Consider the following 23,121-nt stretch of genomic DNA (forward strand, 5'->3'; position numbering starts at 1 on the left):
GAGCTTGCAGCTCAAGCATGGGGACCAGAGTGCAAATCCTCAGTGTGAAAGTGTGTGTGTGTATGTGTGTGTGTGTGTGTGTGAGAGAGAGAGAGAGAGAGAGAGAGAGAGAGAGAGAGAGAGAGAGAGAGATCAGGTACACATGTGACTTGCCTATAGTCCCAGCACTCGAGAGGCTGAGATAGGGGAAGCTGACTTTCCCTGGGGAAAGCTGGCTGCTTAGACTCGTAAATTCATGAACTCTGAGCTCAGCAAGAAGCTGTGCCTCAGTAAGTAAAATGGAGAGCCATCAAGGAAGAAGCCCAGTGCCAACCTCTGCCTCCACCTGCTTATGGACACATGCAAATGTGCAGACACCTACCATACACAAAAAGAAAAGTATGATGTGTGTTTTCTGTTCACTTACCTATTTGAACACATTTTACTTAACCGTTGCCAGGAGAACTGCATTTGTAATGTAGTGCTGTGTGTATGTGTGTGTTTACATTATGTATGTGCATGTAGAAACCAGAAGACAATCCCACGTGTCAGTTCTTGGGCACTGTTCACCTTTTCTTTGAGGTACAGTCTCTCAGTGGGTGGAGACTGGCAAAGCAGTCCAGGCTGGCCAGCCAGCAAGCCTCCGGGAGCCACCCGTCTGTCTCCCCAGTGCTGAGTTACAAACCTGTGCCACCATGCCTGGATCACTTTTGTCACATGAGTTCTGGAGTTGCTACTTAGGTGTTCATGCTTGTGGAGCAAGCCCTTTGCTGCGTCGTCTCCCCAGCCTCCGATGACACTTTTAAAAAATGTGTTGTTGTTGTTGTTGTTGTATGCTTGTGAGTGCACACATGCCTCTGTAGCGTGTGGAGGTTACAGGACAACTTTTTGGAGTTGATTCTCTTCTTCCTTTATGTGTAAAGTTTCCACAGGCCAACCTTCTGTTACCAGGCTTGAGTGACAGCTGTTCTTTTAATAGGCTAAGCCAGCTCGCCTGCCCCTGCTACAGAGGTTTAACATTTGCCCGATCTTCTGAAGACTCTAGGACCGATCACATCTGTTTGCAGATGGGTAGAGAAGGCCAGAGGAGAGTAAAAAATGCAAATGAGCTGCAAGGTCAGGAGCTAGAGCCTCCAGACACAGCAGCTCTGAGCACCCAGCCCACGGAGCCCCTGGGAGCATTCTTTCTAACACAATTGAGAGTGTGCAGAGAAAGTGGGAGCTTTGTCTCGTTCTATTTTTTTTCCTTCTGGTACCGAGGCTTGAACTCAGGACCTTGAGTGTGCTAATGACTATACTACGTCCTCAGTCTTGAAATGAAAATGGCCCCTTGGCCCAGTCCACAGCGTCTACTCCCCTCAAACACACTCACAGAAATCAGGAGCAGAGGTGCCACAAGGCCTGCCGCTCATTTCTCCCTGGAGAGCAGGGTCAGGGGTTTCAGTTCTAGACTCAGCAGCCCTGACTCCTCAGACAGCTTTCACAAAGCCTCAAGTAAAGAGCTAAGGGGTTCATTAAACAGGCTGGAGTGCGTGTCTTTACCTCAGCTGGCAGGGTAAATTTCAACTTGCGGTTAATGCCTTTTTGATTTGCTTAACAGCTGCAGGGATATCAGAGCTAATCTCAGCCCCTTCCATTACTGAGGGGAATGATTTCAATGCCATAGTCTCTTTAATGGTGTCTCAGATGAATGGGAAATAACCTTATAAAACAAAGACTAACAATTCCAGGGAGAGGGGACGGTGGGCAGGTGGAGGTATTATACGTGGCCACATGTTGGGCTCCCCCTCCCCTGACTATGGCGCTTTTTTTCCGTAATTGAGATGTTATTGTTTGTGCTGAGAGTCGGTACATAGACATTTCAATGTATGTGCAATGTATTGTTATCATTATATCATTCTGTGGGTATGTGTGTGTTTGCACACCTGTGCTTGTGTGTCACCACACAGGGATAGCTCTGTGGAGTCGCTTTTCTCCTTCCACCTTTATGTAGATTCTAGGGATCAAACTCAGCTTGTCAGGCTTGTTTGGCCCGGCAGACACTCTCCTCATTCGGCCACCACGCCGGCCCAACCCGTGTGTGATTGGTAACATATGCACCACTATCGTGATTCATTTGGAAGTAATCACTCCAGCAACTTTCCAGTTTCAAATCTGCAGGGAAATTTGCCAGAAGAGGCTCTTCCAGTACAAAGATGCTCAGATGCTGATGAACTATTCGTAAGTCTGACGTGTGCGGATTGTCAGTCTTTCAAGTACCTTAGAGCACTAAACTGGCAGGCGGCACCCCAGAGCTCTTTACAGAAGCCTCACAGTTCTCACAGGGCAACAGCCAGGGAACAGTGTGGAAACAGGACTTAAGGTCTCCGAGACCTATTCAGTGCAGAACCAAACTGCCATTTGAGATGCGTTGTTTACACTGTAAGCTGTGAAACTAGCTCTCACCCCAGAATGGTAAACTCACTCTAACATAGCATTATTTTCATTATGAATAATGAACAATTAGTCAATGGCTCCATCCCTGAAAAAAATATTTATGGTGGGGCATGAAGGTGCAAACGCACTCAATCCCAGCACTAGGGAGGCAGAGGCAGGCCGTGGGTTCGAGGACGGCTCAGTTTATGCAGAGTTCTAGGCTAGCCAAGGTTGTATGGTATGTGTCTCAGAGGGGGAAAATCTGTATGGTTGAGTACCTGGCTCCGTCAGTAAAGTGGTTACAGGACCTGGACTAGATCCCCAGAACTGGTGTAAAAAAGCTGGGCATGCTCGCATGTGCCCATAATCCTAGCACTACAAAGGAAGAAACAGGAGGGTCCCTGGGACCCTTGATGAGTTCCAGACCAATAAGAGAGCTTGCTTCAAAAGCCAGGGTGAGCAGCTCCTGAGGGATGACCCTGGAAGGTGGTCTCTGCCCCCCACATGCCTGTGTACTCATGCACACATGAACATTAAACGTATACACATACTGGGTCCCTCGTCCTCCAAGCACTGTTTCTTCTCCTGATGCCTTTTGTCAGCATTATTGAAGAACAGACCCCACCGGGCTTGGCTGCAAGCCAATGGCCGTTTGCAAGTGTCAGTACCAATGCCAGTCATTTGTAGGTTTGGGGACTCAACCTCGGTAACAAAGCATTGAGTGTTGAGATCCCTTGGGGTATGCAGATTTCCCAGGTCACCCCAAGCTTTTTTTCTCTGCCTAAATCCAGCGACAAGGAAGCTGGGAACGAACATTCAACAGGCGCCAGTTATAAAAAGAAGTAGAAACCAGACTGGCCAAAGCCTGCCCTGTATCTACTTCAGCTCTGAGGCAGGAAGTCACACTCCTGCCTACTGTACTTTCAGCTGGCCTTAGCAGGAATCTCAGAAAATACTCACAAGAGGAAAGTCGCCAGCGTGAGCGTGGCGGTCCACACCCGGAATCCTAGCACTGGGGAAGCTAAGGCACGATTGTTGCTTTGAGATCAAGGCCACCCTGAACTGCAGTGTGAGACTATAGCTCAGAAAATCATTCAGGCTGGGAGGGGTGAGCAAACAGCTTGCTGGTCAAGTGTGAAGACCCGAATTCAGACCCCAGCACTCATGGGAAAGCCCAGAGGGACTGAGCTCTGGGGAGTGGGGGCCGACACGAGTGGCTCCAGGGAACTCATGGCTGAAAGGGCAAGTGTTAGGTTCAGTGAGAGACTCGGTCTCAACCACAGCATAGAAGAGTGATTGAGGAAGATGCTCGGGGGTGACGCCAGCCTGTACAAGTGCTCACACAGGTGAATTTACATATATGGGTATATACATGTGCACATATGAACCCACATGCAAATAATTTTTTAATGTCCAAATTCAATTTAGGATCAAACACTCTCTACTCTTTTCTTTCTTCCTTTAATTTTTTAGTGTGTTTGCATATGTGTGTGCGCATGTGCTCGCGCTTACGCGTGCGTGCGTGCGTGCGTGCGTGCGTGCGTGCGTGCGTGCGTGCGTGCGTGCAGAGGCAGGAGTGGTCATAGTAGTACTCTGTGCTACTATGACACACCACGTCAGGCAGTGCCCTCAGAGGCCAGAAGGTGGCTTTGGATCCCTGGGAACTGGAGTTGAAGGGAGTTGTGAGCTCCCTGGTATGGGTCCTGAGAACCAAACCTGGGTTCTCTGGTAAAAGCAAGTATTGTTGACCACTGAGCCGTCTGTCGGTCCTTCTCTGCTGCTCCTTTAGACAGGCCACACAACAGCGCAGTCCTTCCTCTCCGCTCCCGGCCAGTGGGGCTTTCTGGAAGGTAGCACACTTCCAAGGTTAGCTTATTCCTAGGCAGCTTCACCCAAGCACTTTGAACTCAGCAGGTCCAAAGAAGTTTGTAATTGCCCATCCCTCTCTTTTCTCCCTTAATCTCCTGCGTTCCGTGTAGCCTGCGATGCTGTTATTCATCCTCTTCCATGGACTGTAAGTCCTGAGCTCTCCCTAGATCCTCTTCCCATTTTCAAGTAGGTGGATTCCCAAATGCAAACTCTCTCCACCCTCTGCTCTCCTCTTCCCTCAGGCCCTTACTTCCTGTCACCACTCTTGCCTCAGTGTCTCCAGGCAGCTGTCACCTTGATAGTGGCCGTGAGAGTCCAGCACTCTCTGTGATCTGAGTTCCCCCTTTTCACATTGCGCAAGCAGCACCTCAGTAAACCCGGTCATTGATTTTCTCTGAGAGAGAAGGCAGATCCTCCATCGAGGGGAGCCCCAAACAAGAACTCTGTATTTGGGTGCTTCTCTAATGAGGTCCCCTTCCCTGCAAGAACATGCTGTCCCTTACGATTTGTCAGAGAAAACAAATGCGACATGACTGCACTCCATTAACCTACTTCTTTTCCTTCACACTTGATTATATCAGCCTCATCTCTGCAGATTCCATGTTCTTCTCCTGCACACACATACATTACACACAGAAACATGCACATGTATAATGCATACACATGAGCCTAAGCGCACATATGCAAAACACACACATGCAGGTAGACGCACAAATACAGTTACATGCACCCACATACACATTTACAGACACACAAATACACATACACATGAACATACATACATACATGTTTATCTTCAGACACATGCACACATGCATTCCCTCAGAAGGAGGGTGACCCTTACGTCATCACAAGCACTTAGGCTCCAGCTGCTCTCCCACCTCAGAGCTCTTTTCCTCTCAGCTCCTTCACCTTGCCTCTCTCCTCGTCAGGACCACATCCTGCCTCACTGCCTCCCCCAGTGTCCCCAGCTTTGCTCTTTCTCTACTTTGTTCATAGCAAAGGCTCAGCAAGAAGGGCCTCTGCTTGCAAGTTTTCAAGCCTGTGGTGCTGTGAGGTTCTAATCCAAATCTTTTCCTGCTGTGCACGGCTCTGCTGCAGCCCCCCCCCCCCGCCTTCTCATATTTTCTGTTGGTGTTTGTGAGCTCTTGCCTCACTTGTCTTCTCTCCCCCAAATCTTCCAATCTTCCTAGCTGCCAATACCCTTGCTTCACCGATAGCTCCAAACTCTGTCACCTCACCTCTGTCACCATTTTCAGGTTCTTTCTGCCGCTCCACATACGCACCCCAGTGCATCCTGAACCCACTGATGACATCGCTTTTTACACACATGTTGCTCAATAGCGATCCATTATCCCTGTGAATGACACTAATGCTCATGTAGGCCCCCACCCTCCGCAAGCCAGATCCCCGAGAGTCAACCAACAGCACCTGCTCGCTCCCGCCTGGGCCGCTCTTGTTCCTTTTAGGTCTACTTTTCCTGCATCTCAGATTTACTCCTCACTGCCAAGCACACTCCATTTTTATTCATGCCTCTGTGAGACCCTCCCAGAGCTCTCTTACGCTCTGCTTCTGGTCCTGGCCCTCCTTCCCTTCTCCTATGTGTTGTCCCTGAGCACCTTTCTAGGATGCTCAATGCTAATGATTCCCGTTATCATTAACATGTTCTTTATGCTCTCTCTCTCTCTCTACCCATTCAGCTTTATTTCCGCTCCCACACACTAATCAAGAGCTCCACCAGCCATTGCTGACTGCTGTAGGGAGCTTCCAGCAACTTGAAAATAAGCCGAATAAATGGGTCAAGAAAAAATAGGAGGAAAATATAGCTACAAGGAAGTCTATGCATTTTTGTAAGCCCAGATTGTGGTTGGTAATTATTCGTACAGATCAGAGCAGTTCTTTGAATTACATATTTAGCTAAATGCCCCCACTCAGCTACAGTGTTTGTAAAAGAATAAATAGATTAGATTTATCTTCTCAAACCTTGAGTTTTATAAACAACAAATGAACAATACGAAAGGTCAGCAAGGGAATGGCAGGAAGCTATTATCTAGAAGATGATTCTTTGGCCCTGAAGATGTCTCTTTCCTTGATTGAGACAACCGTTGCTACTTCCTGTCCCTTGCAAGAACAATGGTGGTATGAATCTTATATTAGGTGCCCAGCTAACCAGAACTTGCCTTAATTCAGCTGGGTCCCCATTTAAGACTTAAAGCCTCTGAAAATTTAAACATCAGAGGTTCTTGGCTGCAGAAATCCACAGCTTATCATTCTCACTATTACTGTCCCTTTTTTGCCACCAAAAGTCAATGTTCCAAATGTGACATTTGTGTTCATTACAAAATGAAACCACTGGCCCGTTTAATTAACACTTGCTGTAAATATTCAGTGGTTCCCACGTGCCAAGAGGTAGCTGTGAGAGGGAGGCAGAGGGTCAGAGGCCTGGCAGAGAGCTGGCTGATGTCATCTGGCTAGACAAAGGTCAGTGCAGTTTTATCTCAAAGCTTCTGTGAGCTTGGGAAGGGATGCAACTCCCCAAGTCTACAGATCCAGGTGCATAATCACTCCAGCAACCAACAACATGGAGTGCATACCCCCACTTCAGACTGGGATAAAATACCCCAAGTATTGGGTCCTCTGAGCTACTGTGGGTGTGACATGGCTGGTGGGGCTTAAAGCACATTTTGGTTGGCTTTGACCTCAGCCTAGACAGTTGTTCCTTTCAGCTCAAACAGAAAAAGCACTAAGATTTATTCCTGGTAACTGTGGGAGATAACTTATTTTAAGATATACATTCTGTTGCCTGGAGAAATGGCCCTGAGGTAAAGCTGACATGGCCAGTCCAAGATGCGGTTAAGGGGAAAGTTTTTATTGTGGGTATGAGGAAGAAAATGGCCAGAGGCATCTGGAAGAGCCCAGAGCAGAGAGGGAAAAAGTAGTAGACCGAACATAAACAGCAGACTGGACCTGACCATGACAGGAGGAAGGCAGGAGATAAAGAGAAACAGAAGACCAATGTGGAACAAAAGAGAGTAAGGGGGTGGGTGAGAAGAGCCAGGATGGCTGATGGGTACCATAGGTAGCCATTTGTCCCATCTGCCAGTGATAAGGGAATGGCTCCTCTGGTAGATGGGAACAGCTTCACAAGTTCCTGAGGAAGTTGGCTTTTGTCTAACCATTAGAACTTGGGGGAATGGAGTTTCCTTTGGACCTGATGTCCTGAGTTCTAGCCCTGGATCCCATGTGGTGGAAGGAGAACAGCTCCACCAAGTTTTTCTCTGACCTGCACACACACACACACACACACACACACACACGTGTGCATTTACACAGGTGTCTATTTTGTTATTCGCGCATAATGAAGCCAACAGATCAAGTGTTGAAAAATAGCTGTGACAACTCCCAAGAGAAGGGATGATGCCACTTGCAGCTACATAGGAGTGGCACCTGGGAGAGTCAGGAGACAAATGGGGGTAGGGAAAATGAAAACAATGTCCTCTATTGTGGTTTCTATGGAAAGCAACTAATAAGATGGGTAAGCAAGCTTGGGGCTCACTGATTTGAATGGTTATTATTCCAATGGCCTTTCAAACCTTGGGACTATCTCATGTCACCTGGAATATGTCTCTGGACAGAAGGGTAGGGGAACATGAGGGGAGAGACGGTGGCAGCATGGGACAGCCAATACGAAGCTTGGCTTTGTGCCTATAAACTGTGTAAGTTAAAAGTGGACTGCCACGAATACTAGCTCTGTGAACTGGCTAACTTTAGAGAAGCCAGCAAGACCCAGACATTCATGCATTGTGAAGATATAGTTAATACTGAAAAGATGTGGGGTTGCCTGTATGTATCCCTGCAATGGGAGATCCATCTTTCAGTGCCCTGGGCTCACTCAGAAACCCAGAATGATCTTTATAAACTAGGGAAGCAGTCTTTCCCCTACACAGGCAGCTAAGAAGAAGCAACAGTGCCCCCTGCTGGCCTAGAGGATTACAAACCAGATGCTCTTAAAAAGCAGGAAACCAAACTGAGATTTTGAGGGTTTAAAAGGACAATGTCAACTTTCCGTGTAAACCATCAGCTCTCCCCATCTCCACAGAAATCTCTTCAACCTTGTGCCAGCCCACTGTGTGAATGGAGATGTCTCGGGTCTGTTTTTATCAAGCATTTCACTTTAGAAGCTTACTGGCACAGATAGAGAGTTCAGGAAGAATTAAGTGTCCAAGGTTATGAACAAAAACATGACAAGCCCAGAGCTTCCAGGATTTTCCAGGCTGTTGTCTTGGTGATAAAGGTTAACAGGAAACTGATTTCTAATTTCTGTCAAGAGGAGGGCTTCTCTCTCTCTCTCTCTCTTCTCTCTCTCTCTCTTTCCATCCCAGAATATGCTTGTTATTTCTTCAACCTCCTTGGGCTCTCCTGCCAGATAGTAGAAACTTGCGAAAATGGATGTGGCTGCCTGAGACAGCAATGCTGCTGCCTCATTAATTCTCCATTAATACAGCACTAAAGAGAGACGTGGAATATTGGGTTTTTGTAAAATATTCTCCGGGAGAAAACTGAGGGTGTGGCACATGCAAACAGCTTTGTGTTTTACTTGAGGACTAAGACAAATGGGATAAATTAGGTTATTTCAGAGTCTCCACATCTCCATGCAAAAACTACTAATGCAGTAAGCTCTGCCAGGCTCAGGATATCACTGGTAAATTTCTGCCATTAAGATACAAGCTAATCAGCAACCTTGCCTTAACCACTTTCCGTGTGAACAGTAAGAGATGAGGAAGTAGTATGATGATTGGCCTGGTGGGGTGTGAGACCCCACACCTAAAATTCTGTGACATTTTGGATGTCAATTGTTTGTTCTTTGTCCTTACTCTTTCACTGTTGATGTGGCTTATAATGTAAACCACACACACACACACACACACACACACACACACACACACACAGTGGCTCATATATTTGGACATTTGGGCCCCAGCTGGTGCTGTTGTTTGGGGATGTTGTGGAACCTTTGCAACATGAGGCTTATCTAGCAAAAGCAGGTTGCTGGCAGTAAACCTTGAAGGATATATTTGTCCTGGCTCCGGCCTGAGCTCTCTGAAAGCCCCTCAGCTGTCCTGCCTCCTCTGCCATGCTGAAGCGGGGTCTCCAGACACTGACCCTGAATGAGTACTTCCTCCTTCCGGTGGAGTATTTTTCAGAGACAAGAAAGTAACTATACAGCTACCCCTTAGGCACTCTAATTTGTGGCTGGACGTGCTGGTGCACACCCTTAATCCCAGCACTCAGGGAGGCAGACAGATCACTGTGAGTTTGAGGCTAGCCTGGTCTACAAAGCGAGTCCAGGACAGCCAGGGCTACACAGAGAAACCCTGTCTTGAAAGCCAGGGAGAGAGAGAGACCGCTAAGTTGTGTTTCTTGAAGCACAAAGATAACAATGACACGCCCCAGCCCTCCAGGAGGCAGCAGCCTAGTGAGCCGCTGGCTGTAGCCGTTATCAGACATGCCAGGACTGTGGGAATTATGCTGAGCAGTGTCCCAGAAGCCCAGGAGAGGGGCTTTGGGGTGGGGAGTGGAGGGTAAGCAGGAGGAGTGAAGGGAGGGAGAGGGGTCGTTTGGGGAATGGAGGCGGCTCTCTGCAGAAGGGCTTGCATAGGGCACATCTAAAAAGGCCACACGCACAGTCTGTCAAGTGGTTCCTCGGCTGTCCTAAACTTCCAGGAGTGGGGTCCCATATCCACACGGCCAGCTGATACCTCAGTGAGTTCATGTCCCACTGTTAAAACAGAAAACAGTGCCAGAATAACAGAATCCTCCCAAGGCTAACAGTGACCTTTCTACTAGGTGATAATTTGGAGTGTGAAGGTGTAGGGTCTCAAATAGCTTGATTTTCAAAACATCTCTTTCTTTATTGCATTTATCTCTCCCCTTTTCTCTCAGTTTTCCCGCATCCCTTCTTCCCACTTGCTTTGTTGGTCTGACTGCCCCTTACCAAAGACTCTTTGTAAATGGTGGAGATTTAGGGAGCCTCCTTCCACAAGCTGTCCTCTGACTTCCAAATGCACACCATGTCGGGTGTGCGTGCACAAGCACAAGTACACATCAGGTGTCTTTTTAATTAAAAAATAATAAGCTCCAGGAGACGGCTCAGTGGGCCTTCTGCTGGCAAGCACAATGACCTGAGTTCAATCCCAGGACCTACACAGTAGAAGGAGAGATCAGATATGTAAGTTCTACTCTGGCTTCCACGTGTTCTCCGCCTTATACACACACACACACACACACACACACACACACACACACGATTAAAAGATGACTATCTAGATTTTAAATCTAAATAATTTAGCATGCTTTTCCTCAAGATGTAAAATCTGCCGCTGCGCTTCTGGCTTCCATTACTCAGGTACTGACAGTTGTGCGACTTTGGCATTCCCCTGAGACCATTGCACAGCCTTCTATATGGAGGCCCCGTGATCTAAGACGCTTTCTCCCAAAGCAGCAGGCAGGTGCTTCCAGGATGAGCAGCTAGAGGTCCACCACTCCCCTCCCACAGGCTTTGCAAGCGAGGACCACTTTCTAACCCTCTGGAATTGCATTAAGCCTGACTTTGTGTTGAGCTGCTATTGTCTGTTGGTGGAGAGGACCTGTCTGCCCGTCTCTGAGATTCACTAGCATGTGCATATGAATCCACACTGTGTTCACTGTGGCATCCTCTTCACATATTTGAAAAAAGGTAGAAGACATCACTCACTTAGTCAACAGACAAGAGGGCTATGAGACTGGCCTGCCTAGCCTGGGAGTGCTTTGTTGGTTGTGAGGACGGTGTTTTGATGGGGTTTTTTGGTTGGTTGGTTGGTTGGTTGGTTGGTTGGTTGGTTGGTGTTTTTGAGACAAGGTTTTATGTGGCCTAGCCTGGCCTCAAATTCTTGCTGTATAGCAAAGAATGATTATGAACTCCTGTTCCTCATGCTTGGACTTCCCATAGTGGGGATTACAACTGTTTACCAAAAAATTCAGTTTTGTTCGTGTTTGTTGCTGCTGCTGCAGAGCTGTGGAGGTTGTGGGAACCATTTTTGTTTAAATTCATTCCTCGAATCTGAAAATAAAAAGACTTCTCATATGGGGGGATCCATTGAGTCCTACTCTCTTCTTTATAGTGGGGAAAGGAGAAACCCATTACAGATGTGTGACCTGTCCTTGGTCACACAGATTCAATCCCCAGTCCTTGACTTCTTCCCAGGATTCCCATCATCAGAGCGCCATGTGCCCTATGGCCACAGCAATTGCTTCGTCTCGTTTTTGCCTACTCACCCTCGGCACCCTCCTCCTCTGTCTCTCTCCCAGAATCCAAGTAACCAGTGCTCTCCTAGTCTAGTCTTGATTTTACTCTAACACCCTGCGTGGATCCTTAGACTGAATGGGCTCATTAACTGATTAAAGAATTTAATAAGCTCTGAATCAATGTATAAAGGTACATTTAATGTAAACTTAAATAATGTCAGCATGTTTCATCTTGAGAGAAATCCATGGGCTCCATCTGATAGGAATACAGTTCTCATTTTGCTTAATGTGCATGAATGTCACAGCCTTAGGAACACTTATCCCAGAGTAGGGATGCGCTGAGATGCAGTCACACTTCTCCAGTCCTCAGGGAAGACAAGGGAAGTCACTGCAAGAGCCCTGTAACTACCGCCCACTGCTTCATTGAACAGAACAAATTCTCCTTTAAAAATCTAGCTCAACATTGAGCAGGATTGAAAAAGGTAACATGAAAAAGTAGCAGAATGAAAAAAATGGAAATTAAGTAACGAAAAAAAAGTGGAGGGTCAGTCAAGAGTCTTGTTTGTTAGAACTTGGTTTGTTACAACTAGGTTGGTATATATTTTTCCACATTTTCCCCCTTGGGTGTGTGTTTTAAAGGTTTTTGGTTTGGGGTTTAAATCGATGCCTAGAGCTGGTGAGACAGTTCTGTCAGAGAAGTGCTTGTTCCTTCACACAAGCATGAGCTTGGTCCCCGGAGCCCCCTAAGGCCAGGCATGGCTGCGCATGGCTGCACATGCCGATAATCCCACCACTGGGGGTAGAGGAACAGAGACCCCTGGGGCTCACTGTCTAGCCACCCCAGCCTATTCGGTGAGCTCTGGGCCAGTGAGAGACCATGATTGTTTGCTTGTTTGTGTGCGTTCCTTTAAACATGGGCACTTCTGAAGAAACCACACTTGTTTGTCCTTTGACCTCCAGAAGCATGTGGACGCATGTTTACTTGCACACTGAAGACACATGTAGGCATATACCCAGACCAACACTTGTACACACACACAGTGAAGTGTAATTTGTAAACTTAATTATGTCTCATATCTTATTATCATAATAGCTTAATAGTTAGAACCGCTTTGTCCTTAGAAATAAGACTTCTGTGTTACCACAAAAGCTCCTCCTAAATGTGTTAAAAGACATATATTTTCACATTTATTTCTGTGTATCTGTGTGCACCTCCATGAGCTTTTGTGTACCACATATATTCGGGTACCAACAGAGGCCCGAGGGCACTGGACCCCCTGGAACTGGGGTTAGAAATGGATGTGAGCCACCTGATTGGGGTGCTGGGAACTGAGCCGGGAACCTCTAGCAAGAAGAGTAAACACTTTTAAGTGGTGAGCTGTCTCTCCAGTCCCAACACTGTATCTTCATGTCATAAAGATGACTTCACTGTGTAGAATCTTAGAGTTTTGTAGGTTACTAGCTCATTGGGCTTTTGATTTGCATTTCCCTAGTGCTTAGTGATAGCTGCATTGTAGTCTCATGTGCTTGCTGGTCTTGAGTGTACATTTAGAAAAGTGTCCGTACACGTGTGTAAGACATGGTGTGGCCTCAAGGCAGGCAGCAGAAACCAGACTGATGGCCACCTTGTCTTTTCTTCATGCAGCACTGGAAGCTGCAATCCTTCTCTGAAACCACCCAGCTCAGAGGAGTGGTTTCCACGCCCCCTGTGCCTCACACGTGGTTTTTCTCTTGCAGATTCTACATAGAAAGCATCTCTTACCTGAAGGACAATGCCACCATTGAGCTCTTCTTCCTGAATGCCAAGTCCTGCATCTACAAGGTAAGAAAGTGCTCTTCCTATCCAGTTTCTTAATAAAAACAAAAGGAGCCGGCATGGTGGTGTACACCTGTAATCCTACCACTTGGGGAGGAGAGGCAGGTGGAGTTCAAGGCCACCCTGGTCAGGACAGCCAAGACTACACAGAGAAACCCTGTCTTAAAAACCTATTCTTCTTCTTACTATTATTATTATTATGCCCATAAGGCAGTTGCATTGATTAGGAAAAGTCATTTATAAATTAATTGCTATAAATAAGTGAGAAACTGCACATAAGGAAAGCCACCAGCTTAACAACATGACTTCTTCCAATCCCGTCACTGTCCTGGCTATACAGCGTTCTTCATGGGAGGGAGGTCAAAGCAGCAGAAAACCAATCAAGTAGTCACATCACATCTGCAGTCTGGGGCAGATGGAAAGGAGTGTGTGCATGCACACTTGCTTGTGCTCAGCTCAGCGTCTATGCTCTAAGACAGTCCAGGGCCTCCAGCCTAGGGAATGGTACCACCAACAGGGGGCTGAGTCCATTAACTTACACAAGATGCTCATCCACAGCCCAACCTAGCCTGGACAGTCCCTCACTGAGACTGTCCTCCCAGGCGACTCTAGGTCATGTCAAGGGGACAATTAAAGCTGATCATTGTATTCTCATCCTATGAAATCCACATGACGTTCAGGCTTGGAGCTCTCTGTGTTTTTACGGGGGTCTCCACATCTCTCCCGCAAGGAAGATGAGGCCTAGGGAGACTTCAGCGTCTACTGAACAGCAGAGTAACCCATTTGGTTCAGGGAAGCCTACTCCAAGCCCAGGCCACTCTCTTTGCACGGCGTGCCCAGAGTGGTTCAGATGTGAGGGCATCACTGGCAAAGGGGCCGCTGGATGGTTTTGGAAATTTTCAAGGAGAACTCATGTCATGTGGCTTGTACATTTCAGCAAACTCTGATTGGGGATACCGCAGTAACTCACCAGACTTTAACCAGGACAGCTGAAATGGGCTAGTGGCTCGGAACTTCTTTACCTGAACTGCACGGATTAACTCCACATTCAGATTAGGGGTGGCGGGGGGACTGGCAGAAATCAGGTTCAGCTCTGCAGAAAGCTCTCACTTGGTAGTCGCTGATGAACCAGGACACATCCTGGGCTCACACCCAGGGCATGCAGACAATAGTCCTCTAAGTTTTTGCTGACTGGGGGGGAAAAGACATTAATTGTGCTTCCAGGTTTTTAATTCCTTCCTCCTGCTAATCCCTAATTTTCTCATTATAGAGTGGAAAGAATAATACTATCCAGATAATTTACAGACTTAAAAAGAGTACCTGTTTTGTTTGGTTTGGTTTTGTGAGTTGGGCAAGCACTGTTTTTCAGAAATTGAGAAATAATTGTTAAAACTGAGAACTGTCCACGAGGTGGCAGGCTTGAGCTAAAGTGAATTGCTAGGCTTCACTGAGCCTTCTGGAAGGGCACCCAGGCCCACTCGGCCTGGTATACACCGGCCTAAAGGGGAAGGAAGCAGTTTCCCAGAGCTGCAAGGTTCCTCTTGGTCATACATGCTTAGCCTGTGGTAATCAAGAAGAGCAAGTCCCAAGAGGCAAACAGAACAGATTTCCCATGAGGAGGGGCAGGCGGCCTCCAGAACCAGCATTTTTTAAAGTTCGGAGCCCCCTCCCCCCCCCCCCCCGCATCAACCTGCTTGCCAAATAGAAAGTGGAGAGTGTGTCAGAGCACTAGCTCCCTCATCTTAAAATCTGTTCTGAAATGTGGTCACAAAAATGACCACCATGACCAAGGATGGGTCCTCTATCGTTTGTGGACCACCTGTTCACCCCAGTGGTCTAACTAGTTCATCTGCAAACACCGACAGAGTTTACTAGCAGGCTCTGTTTGTATTCGTCTTGAGCCTCCTGACTGCTGAGGGAGGGGAAACTTTGGCAAGGAGGAAGCTGGTGTTCACAAGAACTAGAAGTGACCAGACTGCACTCTGTCCTGGTAGCCACGGTCAACAGGGCATAACAGTAACAAGTCCACACGGTTGTAGACACGGAGACTTTGCTGCGACGGACTTAGGTTCCCGTCCCAGCGAAATATGAATGTCTTCCTCAAGATGTCCTCAAGCTTCATTTTCCTTTGTGACTAAACAAAAGTATTGCAAGACCTGACCCACATCTTCTAGGGACTTCTCCTAAGACAAAGCACACAAAGCTACTTGGCTTCTGACACATTTTTCTTGGCTACAGTTTTGGGGGCGGGTTGCCACCCATCTGTCCCCAGGTGTGGGCTGAGACATTATCCCACAAGGTAAGGCAACTTGATAGCTTGTCACATTGACGATGCCCCAAACATTGATTTACGCAGGTCAGCGTCAGACCACTTGCTGTTTCTTGGAGACTGACTAGAGTGTCTTTTGTTTTTTTTATTTCTTTTTTTGTTTGCTTGCTTTTTTTTCCCACTTGCTCGCTTGCAGTTTGTAGACTCCAGGCTGAGCAGAGGGACTTACATAATGTTACACAAGCACTCTACCACTGAGCTGTATCTTGGGCTCTCTTTTTACTTTTTATTTCGACACAATAGCTCACTAAGTTACCCAGGCCAGCCTTAAATTCCCTCTATTGTCCAGGTTATCGCTGAACTTAGATTCTCCTGCCTCAGCCCCCTGAAAAGCCATGATACCCAACTCCTATGGTATTTTAGAACTAGGCTGTTCAGGTGAAATGAGCTATTTACCCTGCTGCTTTGTAGACCTATTTCTATTTATATTTTATTAAGATCTATTTCTTAAAGAAGCAGGGATGGCTCAGCAATTGAGAATACTTACTGTTCTCACAAAGGACCCAAGTTTGATTCCCAGCACCCACACAGAAGCCCACAACTGCTGTAACTTGTTTTAGGCACTGTCCTGAGTACCCCAGTCACCAGGTTCTCACATGGTGCACACATAACGCCAGCAGGCAAAACACACACAGAGAATAAAAACAAATTTAAAGTATCTTCTTTTAAAAATGTAGTGTCTAACTAGCATGTGAGAGGCCTTGGGTCCAACCCCTAACACAGCACAAAACAGGGCGTAGAAGGCAGACAGGGGCCTATGAGATGGTTCAGCAGGTCAAGGTGCTTGCTGCCAAGCCTGATGACCGAGTTTGACCCCCAGGACACACAGAATAGAGGCAGAGAACCAACTCGCACAGGTTATCCTCCTGCCTCCACACCTGTTCACACACAAACACACACACACTCTAATAAAACAACTGAAGTCAACGGTTCTCAAAGGCTCATTATGCAAATGTACCCATCTCTCCTCTTTAGAGTCATTGCTATTCCTTCACCATTTACCTCTTTGTTTTTAAGTAACTGGCCCAGTTCTTCCTTGATTTGTCACTTCTCAATTTTTTAAATTCTTTGTTAGATAGACGGGATCAGGGTGTCCTGTAGCCACGCCTACTCTCCCTCTCCTAGTTTTCTCAGGGTAGTAGCGCACTCCTGGGGAAGCCCAGTGTCATCAGCATGACATTATGACTAATCCAAGCACTGTCCCGTCCTGTGATTGCTGTTTGTTTGTCTGTTTCTAAGAGTTGTTTTACGTAAAGGGATCCTCTGTCCTGTTTTCACTTGTTTAGTTTCTAAGTATCTTTGAGGTTCTGTTCACAGCTCCTACGGATCCCCAGATATATTCTAGTGTTCAATTCCCATGTGATGGCAATTCATCAGCCGTCTCTGGTTTGAGTTTTATGGCTGCTGCTGCTGCTGCTATTGGTTTTCCCGAGACTTCCCTCCTGAAACCCTCTGCCCTCCTGTTCCAACATGAACTTGGCAAGCTTGACAGCTCCCTTCGTGGGAGGCCGCCTTCCTGTCTGGGTCTTCCCCCACCCCCGCCCTGTATTGGGTCATCTGTCTTCTGAGTTTTGTTTGCTTGTTTGTTTTACACCGTTGTTTTCCTGGACAGCAGCCCGACATAAATCTAGGGAAGGGACATCCTAAAACATGAAGAGAAAGGACAGCAGCCCCAAGTAAATCTAGAGAAAGGACATCCTTATATCTTCATCCTTCATGGCTATTTGCAACAGTGGTTCTCAACCTGTGGGTCATAGCCCCATGGGGGTTGAATGACCCTTTTATCGGGGTCGCCTAAGACCATCGGAAAACACTTACAGAATTCTGCTGATGTTAAGAACAGAGGCACCACTCCTCTGTCGCCTCCAGGCAGGTCTACCCACGTGCAAAAACACTCCCATGAGTACCTGGCATGACGACATCATCGCAGCAATCCCGTCACATACACCCTGAACAAATCCGGGGAAGTGTATGTGACAGGGTTAGCGCTCTAACGCACTCATGTGGGCCAGTCGCACATGTGTGGAGAACAGTTGCCGTGTTGAAAGCAGCAATATTGGAGGCAAAACACACTTTATAGATGATAATTACTGGGTATATTTGCATAGTTGATGATTTTACAGTACATGCTTTTACATTCACATATATATATCTGAGCCATGGAAACTTAATCAGGATACCTATCCATCTTTTTATGTATAGCTATGGTTGGTGTGAATACTGCCTCCCTGTGATAGTAACACTAGCAAAATCACAGTTAAGTAGCAGCGGAAATAACGTCATGGTGAAGGGTCACCACAACACAAGGAACTGTACTAAAGGGTCACAGCATTATGAAGGTCAGAAACCACTGGGTTAGAAGTTTGGTTAGAGTGACAGCTTCTCTCAGAATATCAGGTGTTGTTCTAGAAGTGTCCATTGTCCGTCCGCCCCGTGCCACCTCCCAACAACGGGATCTTTGGGGCTTTCCTCTGCACTCCTCTTGGTGTGAAATTTCAGTAGCTCTGGCCTTTGTAGACACACTCTGCTATGTATCTGTCGGGTGTCGGGTGATTGCTCATATTCTTCCTGGATTATTTTCTTGCTATTCTCTCCCCTTCAATACCTATCCTCTCTCTTCTTGGAAGTGCCGAGAATCAGAAGCTAGGACAGACTTTTGCCCAGTTCTCCATTTCTGTATTTTTGTTCTGCTTTCTGGGAGGTTGTTTGTTTGTTTGTTTGTCTGTTTTTGTTAGCATTGCCTTTCATTTCCATTTTTTATTTTTAACTTTAATATGTAAGTATGTAAGTAAGCATGTATGTATGTATATGTGTGTCTAAGAATGCCTTTGTATTTCTGATCTCTCTCTTTCTCTTTCATATCCTATTTTAGGGTTTGGAAAGATGACTCAGCAGTTCAAAATGCCTTTTTTTCATAGAAAGTTTGTTTTCCTTCTCCCACATCAGGCAGCTCACAACTGTCTGTAACCCTCGCTCCAGGAAACCCAGTGCCTTCTACTGACCTCTATGGACACATGCACATGAATGGAATACACACATACACATAAATAAAAATAAACATTTGATATTGGACTCCTGGTGTCAACCTCTAGCCTCCACATTCTTAGGAAAAAACTTTATTGCCTTAGGAATACGATACTATCGCTTCTAGTTCTTATTACATTAACTACAGTGCATGTTCAACTTCCTTCCTTTTCCTTTTCTGTTCATTCTTTTTCTATCTTTATCTTTTCTGTAGACTAGCATTACCACTGCCCACCCACCCACTGCCCACCCACCCACTGCCAATCCCACACCTGCTCTCTTTTGCTCTGTGTGTATATGTGTGCATGTGTGTGTGTGTGTGTGTGTGTGTGTGTGTGTGTGTAAGCCAGAGGTCAGCCTTCGTCACCAGCTGCTCTCCACCTTAGCTGGCTTCATCTGTTTCAGGGGATCCCAGTCTGTCCATTCCTGATTACACATGAGCAAAGGAAAGCTAATGAGATGCTCTGAAAGCATGGGTCAAAATAGTGTCTCACTGGGAAGCTGCTCTTTCCGTAGGACCTGAGTCTCAGCCTTTGGGTGAGGGAACATATCCTCTGCTTCCCCCTGGGACACGCCAATCTCCAGGGCTTAGATGAGAAAGAGGCCTTCGTTTGGGGTGTAAAGTTCTTTTCAATGCAGCCTCGACACACCCACTCCAGAGACAAGGCTTCTCTTCTTTCCATCAGCGGACAGCCAGGAAAGCTGCTTTTCTTTCCTTTTGTTATTTTTCTCAAGCTACAAACATGGCTTTTCTTCCTTCTTTTCTTCACTAGGAACAAGAAAACACAACTACAGCAACTTCTCCCACACTTCCTCTTCCTTCACACCCTCCTAATTTCTAGAAGAAAATCAGGGGGAAACGGTAATTTACCCAACTTGCATAAAATTAAACTACGTGAGAACAGGGCTGCGACCGTACAGTGAGGCAGGGAGGACTGGCATGGAACTTGCTGACACCCCCATGTGGTCCAGCAGTGTTTATGATGTTTGAACTGCCTACGGGGACAGGTGGACAGTGGAGGGGAAATTTATGTTCAGGAGATGAACAAACGTCCTTTAGAAATACATGTACAGTTGCACGGAGAATTCCAGTGAGATTCTGTGTGCTCCAGAAACTTGTGAGCCGGTGGAATGCTCCTTCCAAACCGTTCCCTCTGGCCTCCTCCTTTTTCCTTAATGATTTATTTTTACTTTATGTGAATTTGTATATATTCTTGCATGTATGTCTGAGTGGGGGTGTCGGATCCTCTGGAACCGGAGTTACAGACAGTTGTGAGCTGTCGTGTGGGGGCCTGGAATTGAACCTGGGTCCTCTGGAAGAACAGCCAATGCTCTTAACTGCTGAGCCATCTCTCCAGCCCGGAGAATGTGACTTATGAATCCATCATCAGTCACCCTGTAGGAGGCAACCTACTTTCATACAAGACAGGAGAGATTTGGTAAACGTGGACTCTTGAGTTGTTCTCATTGAGACTGTGAGGTGAATCCCATACCCCTGAGTTCTGTACTAACAACTGAAATCAACTATCAAAATTCGGTTTGCACAAGTACTGGTAAAGTGGTATGTGCTTAGCATCCTGGGAGGACTGAGGCAGGAGGATCATTCTAGTAATCATTTATATAATGAAACTCTATCTGAAAAGAGTTAAAAGAGTGGCAAATAGGGCCAGAGTGCTGACCAAACTGAACAAAACCCGAAGGTCCATGCCCAGTATCACACAAACCAGTGCGGTGGTGCACATCTGCAGTTTCAGTGTTCAGGGGGTGGAGGCAGGAAAGATAGAACCTCAGGGTTATCCTCCACTACTTAGCAAATTTATAGCCAGAGGGGGGCAGGGAGAAGGAGGAGGAGAGGGGGGAGAGAAGAGGGAGAGGAGGAAGAGGAGGGGAAGGAGGAGGAGAGAGAGATTAAAAACTGGTCTTGGAGAGATGACGGCAGGGTAGTTTGGAGCTCTTGCTGCTCTTGCAGAGGACCTGGCTTTGATTCCCAGGGCCCACCTGGTGATTAACAACCACCTGTAACTTCACTTTCTGGGGACCCAACACTCTCTTCTGACCTCCACAGGCTCCTGAACGCATGTGGTGCACATTCAGGCAAACACATATACACATTAAAAAAAGTAATCTTTAAAACAGCAGTCACATTAACATTCCTACAAATGCTAGATTATAAATCAGTTTTTAAGTTTTATTTTTAATTGAAATAGTCGATGCTAAATATGTTCAATATTCTTTTAAATTTTAGTGTTTAGAAAGAACGAGTCTCCCAAATTATGGATCCTAAAGGTACAAAGGAAATTTAAAAGTTTCTGCTTTAACTTTAGTTTTAATCAGCTTCACACACAAAACCCGGGAGAGATAAGAAAATTGGCTTCTAAATCCAAATAACTTCTATTCCACTACTCAGAGGAGTTGTTGGATATTTATTTGCTGTGGGAGGGGTGACCTAAGTTTTGCTACTCAGAATGGCTGGTGTGTGGTTGTAACTCTCATCATCAAACCGTGTAACTGTCTGCCCTTCCTATTCCCCACATTCCATTGTTCTTAGTCTCGTGTTTATCACACCCAGTCTCAGCTGAGCCACAGGCCCAAGGTCTTCATGTGCAGATAGAGTGCAATATGCCTCCTTGGGCGAGATGAAAGCAGCATGCCCATTTTCCTGAACGGAGTTTGACGATCGCCTTCCATTACCTGTGGCTGACTAGGCACATGACTGATGAACAGAAAATTGCTTTTTATTCATGACTTTCTGATCCCACCGAGTTTGGGTGTTTGCATGTGTGCAGCAAGAGCTGATGGTGACAGAAGAGACAGAGCTGGAGCCAGATATGGTGGCACACCCCTATAATCTCAGAACTTGCAGATGGAGGCCAGAGGATCAGGAGTTCAAGGTCATCCTCGGCTAAGTAGCAAGTTGAGGCCAGCCTGGACTATACGAGATCTTGTTTCAAAAGCCAAAGAAGAGAAGAAGGGAACGGTGAGAGAGGGCGGAAGATATTGGGGAAACAAAAGCCCCTGTTCTGTGTGCACTGAAAGGTCTCCTCTAGCCTTTTCTCTGACATCTCTGCCTCTGTCCTGGAGCTTCACATTGTCTCCGTTTATGTACTTGTTCCTGGGTTTTATTGGCCTCTTATGTCTAAAATCTATCACTCTTGTTGATACTGAAAAAAATGGTCTATATTGAAGAGCTTCAAAGAGCTTTGTTACTGAACCTGTGATGTCACCTCATCTGTAGGTGGGAGAAACGAAGCCCAGGATATAGTTCCACGAGATGAAAACCCAACATAAATATTAGCCTCCGACTCACCAAATCTCTTATCACTCAGTCTGGCTAATGAGGATGCAGTGCGTGAACTTACATGACCAAGAGCATAAAAACAGGGACAAGGGAGGACTTTCTTTTTCAGCCTGTCAGAAAGAAACTTGCATGGGCTTATCATCTTGGCAGTGCATAGCAGAGTTTGGAAAGAACAATTCTGGGGACCTCAACGTAGGCCGTCAACAGCCTGCAGCATGAGAAGCTCTAGTGCTGTGAAAGTACAGCCAGAGCACAGTGCGAATGGCAACGTACTTCTGGGGATCACGAGACAAGCATGACAGGGCTTGACTGCTGAAGACCTGGCAGAGGGCTGACGAAAAGAAACTAGGCAAGTTTGCAGAGGTCTTATCCGTGCCCAGACGCAGCTCCATAGAGTCATTATGAGTTGCGCAACAAGGCAGGGTAGCCAAGCAAGCGTCAGAAGGTAGTCAGGGAGATCATCTACACACAGCCTCGTGGTCCAGTGTGATGATGAGCACCATGTTAGTCCGGGCTCTCTACTGAGAAACATAGAAGGCCACTTACTGTGTAGGGTTGGCCCATGTGACCAAAAGCTGAGATGTCTGTAATGGGCCACCTGCAAGCCAGAGCCCAGAAAGGTTGGAGCTGTGACTCAGAGAACTAGGGAGGCCAGTAATGTATTCTCATCCCGAGGGCAGGAGAAAGTGAGATGGGATGTGCTAACCCAGAGTGAGTAATGAAGCTGGGTGTGGTCGAGGCGGAAGGATCATGAGTTCAAAGCTGGCCTGAGCTACATAGAAAATTCTAGGCCACCACAGCAGGACCCTATCTCAGCACCCCTCCCCAAAATTGTGGCATGAAAAACAGAGGGACATTTGCTTTTCCTCCACCTGTTATTCTCTTCTGGCCCTTAAGGCATTGGATGGTAGCCACTTCTTTCATGAGGCTGTCTGCTAAGTTCAGTGATTCGAAAGCTAGTCTCATCTGGAAGCACCCTTTGAGACATGCCTAGAAATAATATTTAATCCGGACACTGAGATAAATGAAAATAATAGGTAAACTTTCAGATCACAATGGTTATAAATTACAACCATTATTTGCATGGTAACCAGTGGGCACAGTACT

General features: G+C 46.6%; 1 protein-coding gene across 6 annotated transcripts in view; it reads left to right on the forward strand.

Annotated features, from left to right (window-relative positions):
* Frmd4a (FERM domain containing 4A) overlaps positions 1–23,121 on the forward strand; it is a 577,932-nt gene that overhangs the window by 453,136 nt on the left and 101,675 nt on the right. For all 6 annotated transcript variants that reach the window (XM_060372407.1, XM_060372408.1, XM_060372405.1 and 3 more), the window contains one exon: positions 13,285–13,369. In XM_060372407.1, the coding sequence (XP_060228390.1) occupies positions 13,285–13,369 (85 nt within the window). The remainder of the gene's footprint in view (positions 1–13,284; positions 13,370–23,121) is intronic.

Source organism: Meriones unguiculatus, chromosome 19 (genome assembly GCF_030254825.1).
Source record: "Meriones unguiculatus strain TT.TT164.6M chromosome 19, Bangor_MerUng_6.1, whole genome shotgun sequence".
NCBI classification, from domain to species: Eukaryota; Metazoa; Chordata; class Mammalia; order Rodentia; family Muridae; genus Meriones; species Meriones unguiculatus.